Here is a 19,698-nt window from a genome sequence, read left to right as displayed (position 1 = left end):
CCAAACTAATGACTCCTATAACATTTCCCACCATCAATCGGACCTCAGATCAGACCCCAAACTAATGACTCCTATAACATTCCTCACCATCAATCAGACCTCAGATCAGACCCCAAACTAATGACTCCTATAACATTCCTCACCATCAATCAGACCTCAGATCAGACCCCAAACTAATGACTCCTATAACATTCCCCACCATCAATCGGACCTCAGATCAGACCCCAAACTAATGACCCCCATAACATTCCTCACCATCAATCAGACCTCAGATCAGACCCCAAACTAATGACTCCTATAACATTCCTCACCATCAATCAGACCTCAGATCAGACCCCAAACTAATGACTCCTATAACATTCCCCACCATCAATCGGACCTCAGATCAGACGAAAAAATTAATAAATAAAACGTACCTTGTCCTGCTCCTCTTGCAGCTCTGTACTGACTTGGCATCGTTCAGTGTGAGGTCATAGTGCGCGCCTGTGCGTCCTATAGTCTGATGTGTTCATTGGGACTATAGCGCCCCCTTTGTCTGCTGGTTTAATGATGATTTCCTTACTGTTTTTCAGAGATTGTATGGCCCTCCTCTCCTGGGCACTAACGTTGGAAAGATGACTCTTGTCCGTATCCGAAATATAGTCATCTGTCTGAAGGATTCTATATATCTATCCAGACATCCTGAGATCTACATAGCCTGTAGTAATGTATTCAGTCTTGAGAGCCGCCGCCGTACTTCCCCTATGGTTTATAGCTGGCAGTAGACGGGCCTAGCTTCTCCAGATCTCTGATCCTCTCTAGAGCCTCTCCTTCTGGAGTCGTGTCCACCTCCTGGGCTGTATAAAATGTAATGTGGAGGGTCCGGTACTTGTCTCCATATGGTGGATATATAGAGCTGTGTATGAGCACAAGGACTGAGAAATTACAGGTAAAGGGAATAGGATGAGAGAACTACAACTCCCAGCATGTATAACTTGTTATTAGGGATGCCATACACGTTCGCACGGTGTGCAGTCTGACATTCAGCATAAAACTTTCCTGTCTTCCAAATAAGAGGACTGTTCTCTGTAGTCTAACTGGTTTATTGGTAAAACCGGGTATTTGATCGATCAATTGATTGGTAAAACAGATCTGCTGTTACCAGGATGGTGGAGTCTAAGAAGGAGACATGCATAGGACAGCTCTGTCCTGGAGACTTCTCTTTCCCAGGATGCTTTGCACCACCCACAATGCAGCAGTCCTTGTAACAAAGTGTAATACAATTTAACACCGCTAGATGGCGCTATAACCGCACTAATCACTACAGAAACACCAAAACCCTGGCAGAGGGAAATAGAATCATCTAACCCTGCTGGGCAAAACAATAGGACATTACAGGAGGAGGTATGAGATCAGAGGACCACAACTCCCAGCATGTCCAGGATGTTATTCTGCAATATCAAAGGACATTACAGGAGGAGGTGTGAGAAGAGGACTACAACTGCGCGAGTGCAATGCGTTTTGCACACGCGCGAGAAAAAACTGAATGTGGTACCCAGACCCGAAATTCTTCACTGACTTCTTCACCATATGGTGAGCGCGATGACGTCAGCGCAGGTCCTGCTGAATGAAGATAGAAGGACCTTCTATGATGTCAGCGAAGTTCCTTTTGCAGGTCCTTCAAGAAGAAGAAAGAAGAGGTTCCCTTACGTCCTACCAGCAGCACAGATGGGGTTAACTGCCCCTGTGGACTGGTAGGACCAGCGGAATTTTTAATGAGCCCAAGAACCAATAAACGATCTTCAGCTCCCTGAAAGGGAGGCGATCACCCCCCAGCCCACCGTGTTTTTTTCTGTCCTCTGGACAGGTGGACTGGACTTTTATTCCTTAATCCAGGATCGCCCTTTTTTTGTTGCGCTCATTGCCTTTATTATAGGCCTTATTGCAGCTATTTTTTTCTCTAGGGTACCGTTGGGGGGGGGGTGTTCCCCTCCCCCCTTCTTCCGCTGTAGGCCGCCCGGTTGTCCCCGCATGTGTGCGGCGCCGCGGCGTCCCCCCAGCGCGGCAGCTGCGCGCCCTTCTCTGCTGTCGGGTCTCTCGCCAGCTGCCGGTGCGGTGTCCCGTTCACTCAGCTTTTCCCGCATGTGTGCGCCGCCATCTTCCGGAAGTGACGCGCACTAGGTGCGCTACGTCACTTCCGGTTTTTTCGGATCAATGCAGTGAGGTTCTAAACCTCACCGCTCTATTCTATTTGTCTCTTTATGGACATCCTCAACTTCCTGGATTGCAGGGGGAGACACATAGGGTTAAGTGAGCCAGTATGGGCTCTATTACCTCTCTGGGCTGGTCTCAATCGAGGGCCCGCCCAGGGGGCGGGGCTTCCTCCTTTTAAGCGCCCAGAGCCTCTCATTCAGTGCTCTGGTTGCATCGCTTCACAAGCTAGCTCCAGAGTTCCCTGTGCCTTGATATATTCTAGTGTTATTCTAGTGATATATTGCTTGGGTTGTTCTTCTTCTTCCACAGCTCTATTTTCTTCAGTGCTGGTGGGCGCCCAGATGGTCTTGTTTCACTTCCTCCTGGTGTTTGTAGGTGGTATGACCTGTTTATTCTTTTTTTACAGAATTATGGCTTCTCCTAAGGATTCGGATCCGCGGAAGTCTAGGGACAAGAGGAAGCATTTGGCCTGTTACGAGTGTAACACACCTCTAGACGACAGCTGCCCTTACTCCAGGTGTGAGAGTTGTCGCACGGCATCCACGGAACCCACGATGCAAGAAATGTTCCAGTGGACTAAAACCTACGTGGATGATTCCATTAAGGGAGTGGTGCGTCTGCTTAATGAGAGACTACCAGGATCCTCTCAGACTCCCATGGATGTGGTTGCACCGGTCGAGAGACCTACCCCGTGTTCCGTGGGGTCTTCTTCTGAGGAAGAAGAATTAGCTTCTTGCTTTTTTCCTCCAGAGAAAACGCAGAAGTTGCTGAAGTCCATCAGGTCGGGGGACCAGGATGTTGACATGGGGGAGTCCTCCGATCCTGCCGGACGGACACAGCGTGTCTTTAGAGCGGATGAGACCCTCCTCTCTGTAATGCGTACAGAGTGGAGAAAGCCTGAAAAAGGCCCAGTCCTCACCAGGAAAATGCTCATGTACCCGATGGCTAAACCCTTGGTGGAATCGTGGGGTTCCGTTCCCAAGGTGGACATGGCTATAGCCAAGTTGTCCAGGCGCATTCTGGTCCCTGCAGATGATGGGTCTAGTCTGCAGGACCCTCTAGACCGGAGGGCAGAGTGCACCCTCAGAAGGGGTTACGCAGCAGTTGCTGCCTCCGCATCAACTTCAATTGCGGCCACTGAGGTAGCCTCCTTTCTACGCTCTAAGCTCAACCAGATCCAGACGGACGTGGACCAGAGCGTTTCAAGAGACGACATCTTGGCAGCCTTCAAATCAGCCAATCTGGCTATGGACTTCCTGGTCGATTCCTCTCAGATGCAGCTGAAGCTGGCCGCCAAAACTATGGCCCTAGTTTCAGCTGCCCGCAGACCACTTTGGCTGAAGCCATGGATCGCGGACAACGCGTCCAAATTTAATCTTTGTGGGCTCCCCTTCGAGCCGGATAGGCTGTTCGGGTCCGAATTAGACAGGATTATGGAGGGACTCTCCGACAAGAAAGGGAAGAGTCTCCCCCAGCAGCCCTTTCGGGGACGCCCTAGACAAGAGAACAAAGGCAGAGGCCGTCCAGGGCAGCAGGCTAGGCACAGAGATTGGGGGGGGCCGTCTCGTAAATTTTTGAGACGCTCCCGCAAACCCGCCAGGGAGGCAAAACCCTCCTGGCTATGGGCCTCCTCGAGGCTCTTGGATAAGCCCTGCTGCCCCTGCAGTATCTCCTCTAAACTTTCCCGTACCCCTCCCCCTGATTCCCGTGGGGGGCCGTCTCTCCCATTTCAAAGAACCTTGGGCCCAGTTGATCACAGACCCCTGGGTTCAGGACATAAGTTCTACCCGGTACCCGGATGAAACTATCTCCCTCCCCCCAGAAAGATTCATCGCCACGCGAAACTTCGGGTCTACCAAACAAAAGATCCTAGAATCTTATATTCAGGACTATATCTCCAAGGGAGCCCTAGAGGAGGTGCCGGCAGGGGAGAGAGGTCTAGGGATTTATTCTCCAGTGTTCCTGGTTTCCAAGAAGACGGGAGATCTCCGGATGATCATTGATTTGAGATTCCTCAATCGATTCATAAGGAAAACCAGGTTTCGCATGGAAACCATAAGGTCAGTCAGCCATGGCTACTCTGGACCTCAAGGATGCGTATCTTCACATCCCGATCCATTCCGTTTCCCGGAAATTCCTCAGAATCGCGGTCCAGATGTTAGGGGTTCGCAGGCACTTTCAGTTCACCGCGCTTCCCTTCGGAATCTCTTCCGCCCCCCTTATCTTCACCAAGGTTGTGGTGTCGGTGGTGGCAGCCTTGAGACTTCAAGGACTGACTATTATTCCTTATCTGGACGACTGGCTTTTCGTAGCCTCTTCAGTTCCGATTCTTACCCACCATCTTCAGATCGCAATCTCCTTTCTCCTCCGCCTGGGCTGGATTATCAACTGGCAGAAGTCGAATGTGAGCCCATCGACTTCAATCCATTATTTAGGATTCGTGGTCGACTCTGTGGAGATGTCCCTCCGGTTGACTCTAGAAAGGAGAGCGCGGATTCAGGACCTAGCAAGAGTCCTTTTTGCCCCTCGTCGAGTCTCTATCCGGACTCTCATGAAGATGCTGGGGCTCATGTCAGCGGCTGCGGATGCAGTCCCTTGGGCGTTATGGCACCTCCGTCCTCTTCAGTCGGAGGTCTTACACTTATGGAACGGCAGCCCTGCAGGGCTAGATTCCCTGTGCTCCCTGTCCGGTCAAACCCAGAATTCCCTCAGATGGTGGTTTCAGCTACCAGCAGGGAAGTCTATGACCCAACCAGCTTGGGTCATATTGACTACAGACGCGTCCCTTGTAGGCTGGGGCGCTCACCTGGACGGATCCCCAGTACAGGGATCTTGGTCCCCTCTGGAGCGGCGTCTTTCTTCCAATCTTAGCGAGATGCGAGCTATCCGGCTAGCCCTCCTTCACTTCGCCCCTCAGATCCGGGGCAAAGCAGTGAAAGTCCAGTCAGACAATATGACTGCGGTTCTCTATATAAACAAGCAGGGAGGCACAAGATCATTGCCCCTTCTGTCAGAGATCGGGGTAATTCTTCGGTGGGCAGAGACGAACCTTTCCCATCTATCTGCCATTCATATTCGAGGCTCCCTCAATATGATAGCGGACCGCTTAAGTCGAGGATTACCGACCATGGAGTGGTCTCTGCATCCGGAGATCTTCAGGCAGTTAGTTCACAGATGGGGTATGCCAGAGGTAGATCTCATGGAAACCAGGTTCAACGCCAAGGTGCCGAGGTTCTGTTCCCTTTACAGGGAAGACAACCCCCTGGCGATAGATGCTTTGTCGATACCGTGGAGGTTCAGGCTGGCTTACATCTTCCCTCCGTTTTCCATGATACCGAGGGTATTGATGAAAATCCGTCAGGATCAGGCCTCGGTAATAGCCATCATACCGTTCTGGCCCAGGAGATCCTGGTTTACCCAGCTCATTCAGATGAGTCGGGGACAATACTGGAGACTCCCCCCGGAGCAGACCCTGGTGTCGTGGGACACTCACCTCTGCCCAGATCTGCACAGGTTCAACCTGACAGCCTGGAGGTTGATCAGTCCCTTCCCAACATAGAAGGGCTTTCCGAGTCGGTCCTGAGAACGTTGTCGCATTCACGAGCAGAGTCTACGAAGACGGCCTACTCCAGGATCATGAGAATCTTCAGGTCATGGTGTGATTCCAAACAGGTGGCGTCTGCAGATCCGCCCCTTCCTGCGATATTACAATTTCTTCATGATGGATTAGATAAAGGTCTTTCTCCAGCTACCTTGAAGGTACAGATTTGTGCAATCTCGGCCTGTCTCAACAGGCCGCATTCTCTGGACCTACTCATTAAACGCTTTCTGAAGGGAGCTGAAAGACTAAAGCCTACTATACTGAAACCCATTCCCCAGTGGGATCTTTCGGTAGTGCTCAGGGGGCTAGCATCTCCCCCCTTCGAGCCTTTGGAGGAGGTCGAATTCAAATTTCTAACTTTAAAAATGGTTTTTCTTCTGGCTGTAGCTTCAGCCAAAAGAATTTCTGAATTGCAGGCGTTCTCTGCGATGCACCCCTATATTATCTTCCTACAGGACAGGGTACTCCTGAAGTTCTTACCCTTCTTCAGGCCTAAGGTGCCTACCTTCCAAAATATCAACCAGGTAATCTCCTTACCAGTTTTTTTTTCAGCCTCCTCCTCTGATACTCCAGCAAGAGACCCGCTGGATATTTCAAGGTGCCTCCAGGTCTATGTGGATAGATCCAGAGAATTCAGGATAGATGAAAATCTCCTTATCCTGTTTGCCGGTAAGTCTAAAGGCCATAAAGCGTCTAAAGCCACCATTAGTCGCTGGATCAAGGAGGCCATTAGGGAGGCTTTCGTCTCCCAATCCCTAGATCCTCCGGAGTTTGTGAGAGCCCATTCTACTAGGGCTGTCTCCACCTCTGTTGCGGAGAGAAGACTTCTTCCCTTAGAGTTGATCTGTAAGGCGGCCTCCTGGAGCTCTGAGTCAACCTTCATCTCCCATTATAGGATAGATGGTAGGATGACAGAGTTTTCGGCCTTTGGGCAGACTGTTCTTAGTTCTGCCAGGCATGAGGACCCTCCCTAGGGGATTCTTCTTGCTATCTCCCCATCTGTGCTGCTGGTAGGACATAAGGGAATCGTTAATTTCTAACGATAATTTGTTTTCCCTTAGTCCTAACAGCAGCACACAAATATCCCACCCTAGATACATTTTGCTTGTTAAAAACACGGTGGGCTGGGGGGTGATCTCCTCCCTTTCAGGGAGCTGAAGATCGTTTATTGGTTCTTGGGCTCATTCAAAATTCCGCCGGTCCTACCAGTCCACAGGGGCAGTTAACCCCATCTGTGCTGCTGTTAGGACTAAGGGAAAACAAATTATCGTTAGAAATTAACGAATCCCGGCTGCGCGATCAAGTGGATGAGGGGAGTAACGTTTATATAATTTTTTAACTCTCAATCCACATTGTACTATGTATTCTGTATTCAGAATGCTATTATTTTCCATTATAGCCATGTTATAAGGGAAAAAATTAAAGTAAATGGGGTCCCGGGTCGCTCATCCCAATCGTCTCCTTAGCAACCATCCGTGAAAATCGCATCACTTCCGCACTTGCTTGCGGATGGTTCCGATTTTCACGCAGCCCCATTCACTTCTATGGGGCCTGCGTTGTGTGAGAAACGCACAACATAGTACATGCTGCGATTTTCACGCAACGCACAAGTGATGCGTGAAAATCACCGCTCGTGTGAACAGCTCCATAGAAATGAATGGGTCCGGATTCAGTGCGGGTACAATGCGTTCGCATCATGCATAGCACCCGCGTGGAAAACTCGCCCGTGTGAAAGGGGCCTAACTTGTTATTAGGGATACTGGAGGACATTACAGGGGGAGGTAGGAGAGGAGTGGACTACAACTCCCAGCATGTCCAGCCTGTTATTATGTGATATCAGAGGACATTACAGGAGAAGGTAGGAGAGGACTACAACTCCCAGCATGTCCAGCCCGTTATTATGTGATATCAGAGGACATTAAAGGAGAAGGTAGAAGAGGAGAGGACTACAACTCCCAGCATGTCCTCACCGTTATAATGTGATATCAGAAGACATTACAGGAGGAGGTATAAGAGGAGAGGACTACAACTCCCAGCATGTCCAGGGCGTTATGTGATATCAGAGGACGTACGAGAGGAGAGGACTACAACTCCCAGCATGTACAGCCTGTTATGTGATACCAGAGGACATTACAGGAGGAGGTAGAAGAGGAGAGGACTACAACTCCCAGCATGTCCAGCCTGTTATTATGTGATATCAGAGAACATTACAGGAGGGGGTAGAAGAGGAGAGGACTACAACTCCCAGCATGTCCAGCCTGTTACTATGTGATATCAGAGGACAGTACAGGAGGAGGTAGAAGAGGAGAGGACTACAACTCCCAGCATGTCCAGTCCGTTATTATTTGATATCAGAGAACAGTACAGGAAGAGGTAGAAGAGGAGAGAACTACAACTCCTAGCATGTACAGCCTGTTATGTGATATCAGAGGACGTATGAGAGGAGAGGACTACAACTCCCAGCATGTCCAGCCTATTATGTGATATCAGAGGACATTACAGGAGGAGGTAGGAGAGGACTACAACTCCCAGCATGTCCAGCCTGTTATTATGTTATATCAGAGGACATTACAGGAGGAGGTAGAAGAGCAGAGGACTACAACTCCCAGCATGTACAGCCTGTTATGTGATACCAGAGGACATTACAGGAGGAGGTAGGAGAGCAGAGGACTACAGCTCCCAGCATGTACAGCCTATTATATGATATCAGAGGACATTTCAGGAGGAGGTAGGAGAGGACTCCAACTCCCAGCATGTACAGCCTGTTATGTGATACCAGAGGACATTACAGGGGGAGGTAGGAGAGGACTACAACTTCCAGCATGTCCAGATCAGTGTTTGGTGCTTCTAGTTCTTCAGGCCGGACGAGGTTCACCAGAGAAATGTCCGCTCCAAATGCATCACCAAGTTCTCTCTTGCTAAGCCACACCCTCTCCTGCATTGATCACATGATGATGACATCATCACAGGTCCTTCTCTCCACTGCTGAGCTCCGCCCCCTGCACTGATCACATGACAGTGACGTCATCCCAGGTCCTTCAGCTCTTGCAGTGCAGCAGATCCAGAGCAGGTCCTGGTCAGTAGTCACTGCTGTGGTGTCTGAAGCCTCTTCTTCTCTCTGGTATCAGCCATTAGCAGAGCCCTGTGGCCCCCAGGATACATTCCCACCGACCCCGGGCCAGGGACTGATGAGAACACTCAGCGTGTGGACCGGTAGAAGGTAAGTACCCATCAGATAGGTCTAGGAAGCCTAGGTGTGCAGCTTTGTGAGGATGCGTGTTCTGCAGGACAGCTCGACCTCACCAGTCTGAGGGTCACCCCCGTATTGATTTTGGGGGTACAATCTCTCGGCGTAAGGAGACTTATAGGCCATACACTCTCCTCTGGAATTCTGGGAAGGAAGTGATGCAAATGAGCTCTTAACAAACTCCGCCTCTAATTCCACTAGATGCAATCAATGTTCAACCCTTTAAATAGGCCTATAAGCCTCCTAATGCCGATTCAGGTTGACCCTCCCCCCCCCCCCAAATCCTGACCTAGGCCCCTCACCCTCTCTGCTCTGCACTGATGAGGGGCAATCACCCCAAACAGCTGTCTGCAGATGAGATGCTGGCTTATTTAATATCCTAGTCGTGTCTCAAGGCCTCCATGTGCCTCATATTGATAGTAGGTAACCTCCTCATGTACCCTACCCGCACATTAACCCAATGTTATCCATTATTTGTTATTTTTTGTGTGGTATCGTATTTGCCATCAGGTATCGCACTTTTCCTGGTATTGAAGTCATAGTCCGAATTCTGGTGTCGTGACAACCCTGGTCTACAGCTGACAATCACAATGAGCCGTGTGAGGCATGAGGTTCTGGAAGCAGCTGGGTGTTCTCCCATATTGGTGTGGATGGAGAAGGCTGTACATGTGTGTAGCCACAACTCTGAGCCTCCTCGCCAGCGGGGTCAGGGTCATCCCAAGTCTATTAGTCATTTATCCCCGGTGCTGGGGGCTCCGAGGAGCAGGGTCTGTCCATCGATCAAATAAACCAATAAACGGGTTAGACTACAGAGAACAGTCGTTATTTGGAAGACAGGAAAGGTTTATGCTGAATGTCAGACTGCACACTGTGCGAACGTGTATGGCATCCCTAATAACAAGTTATACATGCTGGGAGTTGTAGTTCTCTCATCCTATTCCCTTTACCTGTATTTTCTAAGAGTCCTTGTGCTTATGCACAGCTCTATATATCCACCATATGGAGACAAGTACCGGACCCTCCACATTAAAGGGGTTGTCCGGGTTCAGAGCTGATCCCGGACATACCCATAATTTCACCCCGAGTCCATGCTCCGATGCTCTCCTTTGCCCGGCGCTAGATCGCGGAGGGTAAAGGCTCTTTTGTTTACAGTCACACACTGCCGGGTGTAAGCTTCCGCCCGGCAGTGTGTTCAGTGACATAACCAGCTGTGATGGGCGTGCTTTAGCGCTGCCCTAGCCGTTTTACTGGCTATGGCAGCGCTAAAGCCCGCCTTTTAGTACTGGTGAAGTCACCGGGCTTCCTGGCAGCCCCATAGAGAGCCCGGTACTTCACCAGAACTCCAAAAAATGCCTTTGTCCTGCGCGATTTAGCGAAGGGCAAACGAGAGCATAGGAGCATGAACTGCACCGAGGCTCAAGTCAGGGGGGCTGCCTGGGTGAAAATGGAGGTATGTCCGGGTTCAGCTCTGAACCCGGACAACCCCTTTAACTGCGGTTCTGGATCTCACTAATGCTCTTGTCCTTGCAGGATTTCCAGCCTCTCCTCATAAAGGCGCCTGCAGTACTAGAAGCCTCCAGCTCTTCCAGTTCTCTCCTCTTCTCCTGAATGACCACCAATGATGGACAGGAAGGAGATCAGCAGAAGATTATTAGACTTCACCTTGGAGATCATCTCCCTGCTGAGCGGAGAGGTAAACTTTTCTAGATTTCTCTCCTCTTTATTGTATTCTGTAACAAGTCAGACATCGGGAAGGAGAATCCATCATAGGAAGAGTCCAGGGTCCTGGAAAACGGCCTCCAGACCTTCCAAGTGATGGAGAACCTGAAGATCAGCCACCAGTATGGTCAGTGATGGATCATGGAGACCAATAGTCATGTTGTAGGAGCCATGAGAAGGTAAGTAGGCCCGTTGTACCCAGGAGGAGAGGAAGCAGAGGAGGAGATGGCCGGAGTGTGGCCTGGAGGTAGGATTTCTACCACTAGTCTGACATCTAGATGATACTGGACTATAACAAGGATGCCTCCACTATGTCCAGAGGAAAGAAGGTTTCTCCACCAACATAGAAGAGGAGTCTTTTCTGTAAAAGCAGTGAGACTATGGAGCTCTCTGCCAGAGGAAGGAGTCATGGGGGATTCTCTAGAAGAGTCCAGAAGGGGCCTGGAGGTCTGGAGGGTAATAATATTCCAGCTTCTAGTGACTAGATTACTGGAGATGGGACCATGATCCAGGGAGGGATTCTGAGTGTAGATCTGGAGTCAGGAAGGAATGTCTTTCCCTAAGTGTCTCTCTCCATCCACAGGATTACACCATAGTGAATAAGACATCGGAGGAGACTCCCATCATCCATGAGTCAGGAGGGTGGACCCCCATCACAGAACCTCCCCCCCTGATACATGAGCAGAAGATCCTAGAACTCACCCACAAGATGATGGAGCTGCTGACTGGAGAGGTGACACTGCTGGGAATGCTGAGAAATTCTCCAGTAACAACACTGGAGGGGTCTGGGTGATGACGGTGTCATTGTGTTGTCAGGTTCCTGTAAGGTGTCATGATGTGGCGGTGTATTTCTCCATGGAGGAGTGGGAGTACATAGAAGGACACAAGGATCTGTACAAGGAAGCCATGATGGAGGATTCACGGCCTCTGACATCACAAGGTAAGAAGAGATGAGGTAAGAAGAGGCCGTGTTAGAGCCTTAAAGAAGGAAAGGTCAAAAATGAATACGTTTTCCCTTGGCCATATGACGACACATTCATCGGTCACGTGGCCATAGAAGTAAATGGGGCTGAGCTGCGATACCAACTAGCATAACCACTATACAATGTATGTCGCTGTGCTTGGTGAGCTGGGAGGCGCTCCTATCAGGCGCCCTGGACTTCAAAGCTTGGAATGAGCAGGAATTTCAGTGAATAAATTCAAGTTTTCCTGAATCGTTTCCCATAAAACCACATATCAACTGCTCAGCTCCTCCTGCTCTATAACATGCCACCTGCAGCTCAAACAACATGTTCAATATGATAGGGTCCCTTTAACTCCTTCAGGACCCTGCCATTTTTCACCTTAAGGACCCTGGCATTTTTCACCTTCCTTCCCAGGCCATCTGACATGTGTCAATTTTACTTATCCAGGCCATTCTGAGATTGTTTTCTCGTCACATATTGTACTTCATGACAGTGGTAAAGTTTAGTCAAAATATTTCATTTTTATTTATAAAAAATACCAAATTTACCAAAAATTTTGAAAAATTTGCAATTTAAAAAAATTCTATTTCTCTGCTTTTAAAAGAGATAGTGATACCTCCTAAAATAGTTATTAATTTACTTTTCCCATATGTCTACTTCATGTTTGGATCATTTTGTAAATAACATTTTATTTTTGGAGACGTTAGAAAGCTTAGAAGTTTAGAAGCAAATCTTGAAATTTTTCTGAACATTTTCAAAACCCACTTTTTAAAGACCAGTTCAGGTCCAAAGTCACTTTGTGAGGCTTACATAATAGAAACTTACTAGGCTTACTAGACTAGAAACTCCAAAAAAGTGACCTCATTTTGGAAACTACGGGATAAGGTGGCAGTTTTGTTGGTACAATTTTAGGGCACATATGATTTTTGGTTACTCTATATTACACTTTTTGTGAGGCAAGGTAACAAAAAATATCTGTTTTGGCAGTGTTTTTATTTTTTGTTTTTACAATGTTCATCTGACAGGTTAGATCATGTGGTATTTTTGTAGAGCAGGTTGTTACAGACGCGACAATACCAAATATGACTACTTTTTTGGGTTGTTTGTTTCAGTTTTACATAATAAAGCATTTCTGAAAGCCGTAGTTTTTATTTTTTGGGCAACTGTCTTATGTAGGGGCTCATTTTTTTCGGAATAAGATGACGGTTTGATTGGTACTATTTAAGGGTGCATATGACTTTTTGATCGTTTGCTATTACACGTTTTGTGATGTAAGGTGACAAAAAATGGCTTTCTCGCTCGTATCATTGGGGGACATAGTGTATAGTGCTGCTGCCACTAGGAGGCGACACTGGGCTGAAAAGTGATAACTCCTCCCCTGCCGGCTATACCCTCTCCAGCCTGGAGAGAGCATATCAGTTTTTAGCTTAGTGTTGTAGGAGGCAGACCTCCCTGCTTGCAGGGCGGCTTCCTTTTGTTATTTTTTATTTTTTTCTCTTTCCCTTTTAGGTAGGGGAAACAGAGGCGCCTAGCCCCTCTGTCTACCCCGGGAGCTAGGCCGGTGTCCGACTCCCTCACCGCCCGACCTCCCCAAGAAGAAAAGGTGGACCAGGGCAGCCCAGCTCCCCTGCTTCCTGCCAGCCTAAGGGTCACCTGGATCCAGCGAGACCCCCCGCCATCCCAGTCTCCTGCCACTTCGGGTGCCAGCTGCTGAAGAGGTGACCCTGCTGGAGGGGGGGTGAAGAGGATGAAGATGGGGTGAGTACTCGGGATTAGGTGAGTAATATCTGCACCCTCCATTCCTCAATCCCCCCTCCCTTCCCTTCCCTTCGGTCCTCCCCTCTCCCTTTGGCCAAGATTAGGATACTTCCAGACCCTTTTTCGGTGTTCTATTTGGGACATGGGTAATACTGATGCCCTGGTAGAGCACCCTCCTGGCTTCATGGGCCCGCCTTACCGTTCCGGCCAGCGCCCCCAACTTTAGCCTCCGGTCCTGTTTCGGGCCTGCACGGTCCCAAGCTCCAGCCTGTACTTCCCGCTTCCCAGCCTGCAGGGGGGCTGGGCGCATCCGTGGCACGGGCGGACTAGGGGCGCCTCTGGCGCCCCATTCGGAGCCCCCTCTGTTCTCCAGCCGACCGGAAGTGATTGCCAGCCGGCCACATGTCCCAAATTTAGGCTGCTTCGTGCGTCTCTCACTCTGACGCGAACGGGCGGAGCTCCGATTCCCACCACGGCTTGGAGCACACTGCAGGACCGTAGCGTCACAGCGGAATCCAGCTTCAGCCGGCAGCATCTCCCATCAGGGAACACAGGACCTGGGTCCCCTGCATGTCTGTTAGGACGGTTTCCCCCTTCCCCAGCAGTGAGCTCAGCGGTAGTAGCCATTTCCGAACCCACTAGGGACCCCTGTATGCCATCAGCCGCCTCTTACTATGTATATGTCAAATGCAATATTAAGTTCCCGCGTGGCCAGCCGGTCTCTGTTTGCTCCGTATGCTATGCGCCTGCACAAGATCTGCCCCCTCAAACCACGCAGCTGCGTGACCACCCTGACCAGGCGGAAACGGACTGGGGCCCGTGCCTTATCCCGTGTAGTAGAGGACCTCTCTAAGATATCCCAATCCACCCTCACTCTCATGGGTCGCTTGGTCGATAAATCTCCACCTGCACTGTCCTCGCCCTTCTCCGCAGAGCGCCTTCGTGGCAAACCTTCTCACAAACGGCCCAGAATAGGACATCAATTCTCTTCTGACGCCTCAGCATCCCCCCCTCCCCCCATAGGTCACTCTCGGACGCGTCCTCCCTACCAGGGGAAGGATTTTCAGATGGGGAGATTGGTGATTCAGACTTGTAAATGGATCCAGAACAATCTTCCAAGATTGCTTCCATGGTTGACAGCTTAGTTACTGGTGCAGGACAACTCCCCCTCCACGAGTCACCAGGTAGTGCCTTTCTCCGTACTAGACACACTCCTAAAGCCTTCCCCCTGCACGACGACTTTTCAGTTGTCGTGGCTCGGTCGTGGGACCATCCGGATCGTCGCTTCAGCACTTCAAATTGACTGGATCTGCTCTATCCCTTTCAGGCAGAATGGGTGTCTAAATGGTCTTCACCCCCTAAGGTGGATCCTCCAGTAGCATGCCTGGCCAAGAACACAGCTGATGGCTCAGCCCTTCAGGATCCCATTGATCGCCGCATGGAATCTTGGGCGAAGTCCATCTTCGCGGCAAGTGGCTCAGTGCTCCGCTTGGGTGACTTAGGCGGTCTCGGAGTGGGCACTCCAGCTAGACCAGGACATGGCGGATGTTCCACTCTCTGAACTCCAGTCCTTGGCTCTACAGATCTCGCAGGCGGGGAAGTACCTCTGCGAAGCATCCTTAGCCGCAGGGTCTCTGGTTGCCCGCTCATCGGCTCTCACGGTTACCTTGAGACGCGAGTTCTGGCTGAAAGTTCGGACAGCGGACACCTCGTCAAAGCGATCCCTTACAAGCCTTTTGTTTGCTGGCTCCCGGTTGTTTGGGACCCGGTTGGATGAAATAATCTCAGAGGCTACGGGTGGTAAGAGTACCCACCTCCCACAGGGCAAATTCAGATGCACATTTCGCGTTAGGCAGACTAATGCCCGGACTCGGTTCTTTCGTCGTTTCACTCAGATCTTCCACGCAGGACCAGCGCAAAAAGCCATTCTTCAGGCCTCAACCATCCTGGCGCCCACGGACGCAACCCGCCCGTCCTTCGTCCGGCAAGCAGCCCTCCGCATGAAGAGGCGCCCCCACCCTCCTGCGTGGGGGGTCGCCTACTCTTTTTCAGGAAGTGTGGCGGGCCCACATCTCCGGTGTACGGAGCCAAGGGGTGTGGTCTCAGTCGGAGTCCAAATTTTCCATCAACATATTGGAGCTCTGAGCCATTCATCTGTCCCTTCTCCGTTGGACCCCTCTCCTCCTGGCCCGGCCAAACAGGGTACAGTCCGACAGTGCCTTTGGACACAGTGCCCCTCCGTATTCTCCCCTGGAAGGTGGCATTCCTGGTGGCCATCACTTCCATCAGGCGCGTTTCAGAGTTGGCAGCACTGTCCTGTAAAGAACCCTTCCTTATTCTGCATCAAGACAAGGCAGTACTCCGTCCCATGCCCTCTTTTCAACCGAAGGTAGTCTCTGCCTTCCATGTCAAGGAAGATATCATTCTTATGTCATTCTGTCCATCTCCTTCACATCCGAGGGAGCGGGCTCTCCACCAGCTGTACGTGGTTAGAGCACTAAGGATTTACTTATCTGTTTCAAGGACTTTCCACCGGATGGACTCTCTGTTCGTTATTCTTGAAGGTCCTCGTCAAGGTCTGGCGGCCTCCAAGGTGACGATTGCCAGGTGGTTCCAGTTGGCAATTGCTGAGGCTTACCGCGCCCGGGGAAAGGCTCCGTCCCTTCGGCGTCACAGCCCACTCGACCAGGTCTTGGGCTCGCTTCCACCAAGCTTCTGCCTCACAGCTGTGCAAGGCAACGACGTGGTCATCCCTGCACACGTTAGACAGGTTTTACCGGGTGCAAATGTTGGCATCAGCAGACGCTGTGCTGGGTCACAAAGTCTTGCAGGTAGCAGTGTCCTGAGCTTCCGCGAGGCACTTTCCATGGGGGTGTGTTTTGGTCCCGCCCCGTGGACTGCTTTGGAATGTCCCACTGTCCTGTGTCCCCCAATGATATGAGTGAGAAAACAATATTTTTGTGAACTCACCTGTAAAATCTCTTTCTCGCTTAGTTCATTGTGGGACACAGCTCCAACCCATTGATTTCTATGTTACCGCAAGTAATGACGGTTGATTTGCTAGTATGGTCCCTGGTTCTGGTTCGGTCCGACTGGCATTTGTTGGGTCATTGGTGGTTTTCCGTGTGTTTTTTGTTTTTTTTCTCCTACTGCTTGGGCACAAACTGATATGCTCTCTCCAGGCTGGAAGGGGTATAGCCGGCAGGGGAGGAGTTATCACTTTTCAGCCTAGTGTCGCCTCCTAGTGGCAGCAGCAGCTATACCCACGGTCCTGTGTTCCCCAATGAACTAAGCGAGAAAGAGATTTTACAAGTGAGTTAACGAAAATCTCGTTTTTATTTGACCGTTTTTATATTTATTTTTTTACGGTGTTCACCTTTGGGGTTAGATCATGTGGTATTTTTATACAGAAGGTTCTTACGGACGAGGCGATACCTAATATGTATACTTTTTTTATTTCTTTAAGTTTCACACAATAAAAGCATTTTTGAAACAAAAAATCATGTTTTAGTGTCTACATAGTCTGAGAGCCATAGTTTTTTACAGTTTTTGGGTGATTGTCTTAGGTAGGGTATCATTTTTGCGGGATGAGATGATGGTTTGATTGGCACTATTTTGGGGTGCATATGACTTTTTGATCTCTTGCTATTACACTTTTTGTGATGTAAGGTGACATAAAATGGCTTTTGAAACCGTTTTTTATATATTTTTTAGGGTGTTTACCTGAGGGGTTAGGTCATGTGGTATTTTTATAGAGCAGGTTCTTACGGACGCGGTGATACCTAATATGTCGACTTTTTTATTTTTTTTATAGTTAACACAATAAAGACATTTTTGAAACAAAAAAAATCATGTTTTTAGTGTCTCCATAGCCATTGTTTTTTATTTTTTGGGCGATTGTCTTAGGTAGGGGCTCATTTTTTGTGGGATGAGGTGATGGTTAGATTGGTGCTATTTTGGGGGGCATAATCCTTTTTGATCGCTTGGGGTTGCACTTTTAGTGATGAAATTTTTTTTGCACAGTTTTTATTTTATTGTTTTGACGGTGTTCACCTGACGGGTTAGGTCATGTGATATTTTTATAGAGCCGGTCGTTACAGATGCGGTGATACCAAATATGTCTGTTTTTCAATTTTTCTAAAAAATTATTTTATGCGTTTTATTTTGGGAAAGGGGCGTTTTTTTTTTTTTCCTTAAAACTTTCTTTATTTCTTTATTTATGGAAAACAATGTTTTTTGACTTTTTTTTTATTACTTTTTATGTTTGTCCGATTCTGGGACTTCAACTTTTGGGGGTCTGATCCCCTTTACAATGCATATTACCAGTGTAATACAGGGGGCTGGATCTCACAGGCTCTCATGGAAGGCAGCCAAAATGCCTAAGGAAGGCATCGGACTGCCTTCCCTGCCATTGGGTCCTCGTCACAGCAGCGCCGGGACCAAATGGCCACCCCGCAACGGTCAGGATACTGCACGTGCAGCGGTCAGCGCTGACCGTAGCAGTGTGAGGGTTAATGCGCCAGCATCAGTGTTTTCACCGGTGCATACAGCAGGGTCCGGCTATCGTGACTGCCGGAGCCCTACCGCTCATCGGGCGGGCACAGCTCCTGCCCCCGCCCGATCAGCCCGCCGTACATGTACGGCGCTGGTCCTTAAGTCGTGTCCACCAGAGCTGTACATATACGGTGCGGGCCCTTAAGAGGTTAATATTTCATGTTGTTCTGTGGTAAGTGTCAGAGTGGCGGGGGGAAGCAGAATTTCTTAAGAACTCTATTTCCTCCTTGGAACAATCTTGTTTCTCAGTATATAAATCGGTGTAAAAGGTTTTTTAAAACGTCATCAATCTGGGTAGGATGGGTTACCATGGAGGTAATTATGGGAGGATTTTAGAGTCTAAGTAGAAAGGGCAAATCGGAGAAACCAGTGAACTGCTTGGTTGTTGCCCCAATGTGCAAACAAGTCTCTAGTGCCTGTTTAGCCTCCAGATAAGCCATCTTGGGGCCTTCTTGTTTAAAGGTGTTCTAGGTGAAGAAGACATCTGCAAGTAGGGGTCTAAGCATGGTCAGGAGTTTTTCTTTTTCCCAAAAGACAGAAGCGATAATATGACCCCGGATTCTTTACCCATAGTGCAGAATAAGATAATGTCCTTTAAGTGTCAACAAGGTTTTCCCATTGGGTCTCGAGAAACCTAAATTCATCCAAGTCATAAAGCTATGCGGGAAAGTGCCAACGACAGGGAATCAAGCCAGTCTGTGCAAGGTCAGCTTTACGCAGTATTGGAGCATGATCCGAGACTGCGTAAGGCAGAACCTCAGACCTGTGTATCGCGAGCAGAAGGGACGTGGAGATAAGCCAATAGTCTAAACCAATGTGCAAATGATGTGCCTTAAAAAAAAAAACTGTAGTCTCTATCAGTAGGGTGACAAAAGCACCAAGAGTCAATAAGATCTAGTCTGTCAAGAAGGAAGTCGATGGATATTGGGGAATATTGCGATGAGGGATCACTGAGATGTGCAGCGTTAAAACGTAACCTTTAACCTTATAGTTAAAAAAAAGTTAAGCTAATTAATAGAATAATAAAAGTAGGGACAAGATATCCCAGTGTGGGAAAAAATCAGGCGACCCCATGAAACAGGAAACCTTGTACGGGAAAATATGAGGGACCCTTGGGGTATGTCTCTCCGATGGACCCAGATGGTCCCTTAGACGTCCCATTCAGTGGAAAGTGTGATGGGTCCAAGATGAGCCGACCTCAGTGTATCCATAGGTCGGATGTACCTGTATCCGGCTTGTGGCGAAACCAACCTCACCACTGGGTTTTGGAGGGGCCTGGCTACTAGCCTCTTGCCCCAGGATTATGGTCCATACTATCTTTGAAGGAGAAGACAGACCGGCCCCACAGCTTAAATCTGTGGAACTGTTTTGGGCAGGAAAGCCATGCTTGCGGCTGGCCAAATGTGACTTCCATGGAATTCGGGAACCCCTGCTCGGATCTGGGTGATTTTTGGATATGTTGTTCACCCAGATCAGAGCTATCCATGGATGTATACATTATTGGGATATGTGGGGTTTTGGGGTGTTTTCTGTGTTTTGGGGAAAAATGTGTGTTTTTTGTCTGTGAGTAATTAAGTTAGCCCATTACGTTTGGTAATTGTATTTTGTTGATTGCGTCTCAGACAATGCCAGTGTGTTAGGTAATTGCGTCTCAGACAATG

At 49.2% G+C, this 19,698-nt stretch overlaps 2 protein-coding genes across 3 annotated transcripts in view; both read left to right on the top strand.

Moving 5' to 3' along the window:
• The window catches only part of LOC122935208 (zinc finger protein 397-like), a 1,371,324-nt gene that overhangs the window by 343,275 nt on the left and 1,008,351 nt on the right, over nucleotides 1-19,698 (top strand). The gene's annotated exons all lie outside the window — the stretch shown is intronic.
• Nucleotides 8,855-19,698, top strand: part of LOC122933855 (oocyte zinc finger protein XlCOF8.4-like) — a 36,017-nt gene continuing 25,173 nt past the window's right edge. For both annotated transcript variants that reach the window (XM_044288937.1, XM_044288936.1), the window contains exons 1-4: nucleotides 8,855-9,014; nucleotides 10,572-10,734; nucleotides 11,344-11,493; nucleotides 11,577-11,700. In XM_044288937.1, coding sequence (XP_044144872.1) covers nucleotides 10,660-10,734; nucleotides 11,344-11,493; nucleotides 11,577-11,700 — 349 coding nt within the window. In that variant the 5' untranslated portion in view covers nucleotides 8,855-9,014; nucleotides 10,572-10,659. The remainder of the gene's footprint in view (nucleotides 9,015-10,571; nucleotides 10,735-11,343; nucleotides 11,494-11,576; nucleotides 11,701-19,698) is intronic.

The sequence above is a fragment of the Bufo gargarizans genome, chromosome 4 (genome assembly GCF_014858855.1).
Source record: "Bufo gargarizans isolate SCDJY-AF-19 chromosome 4, ASM1485885v1, whole genome shotgun sequence".
NCBI lineage: Eukaryota > Metazoa > Chordata > Amphibia > Anura > Bufonidae > Bufo > Bufo gargarizans.
The sequence above is the reverse complement of the archived record's forward strand: the minus strand, read 5'-3'. Positions and strand labels throughout refer to the sequence as shown.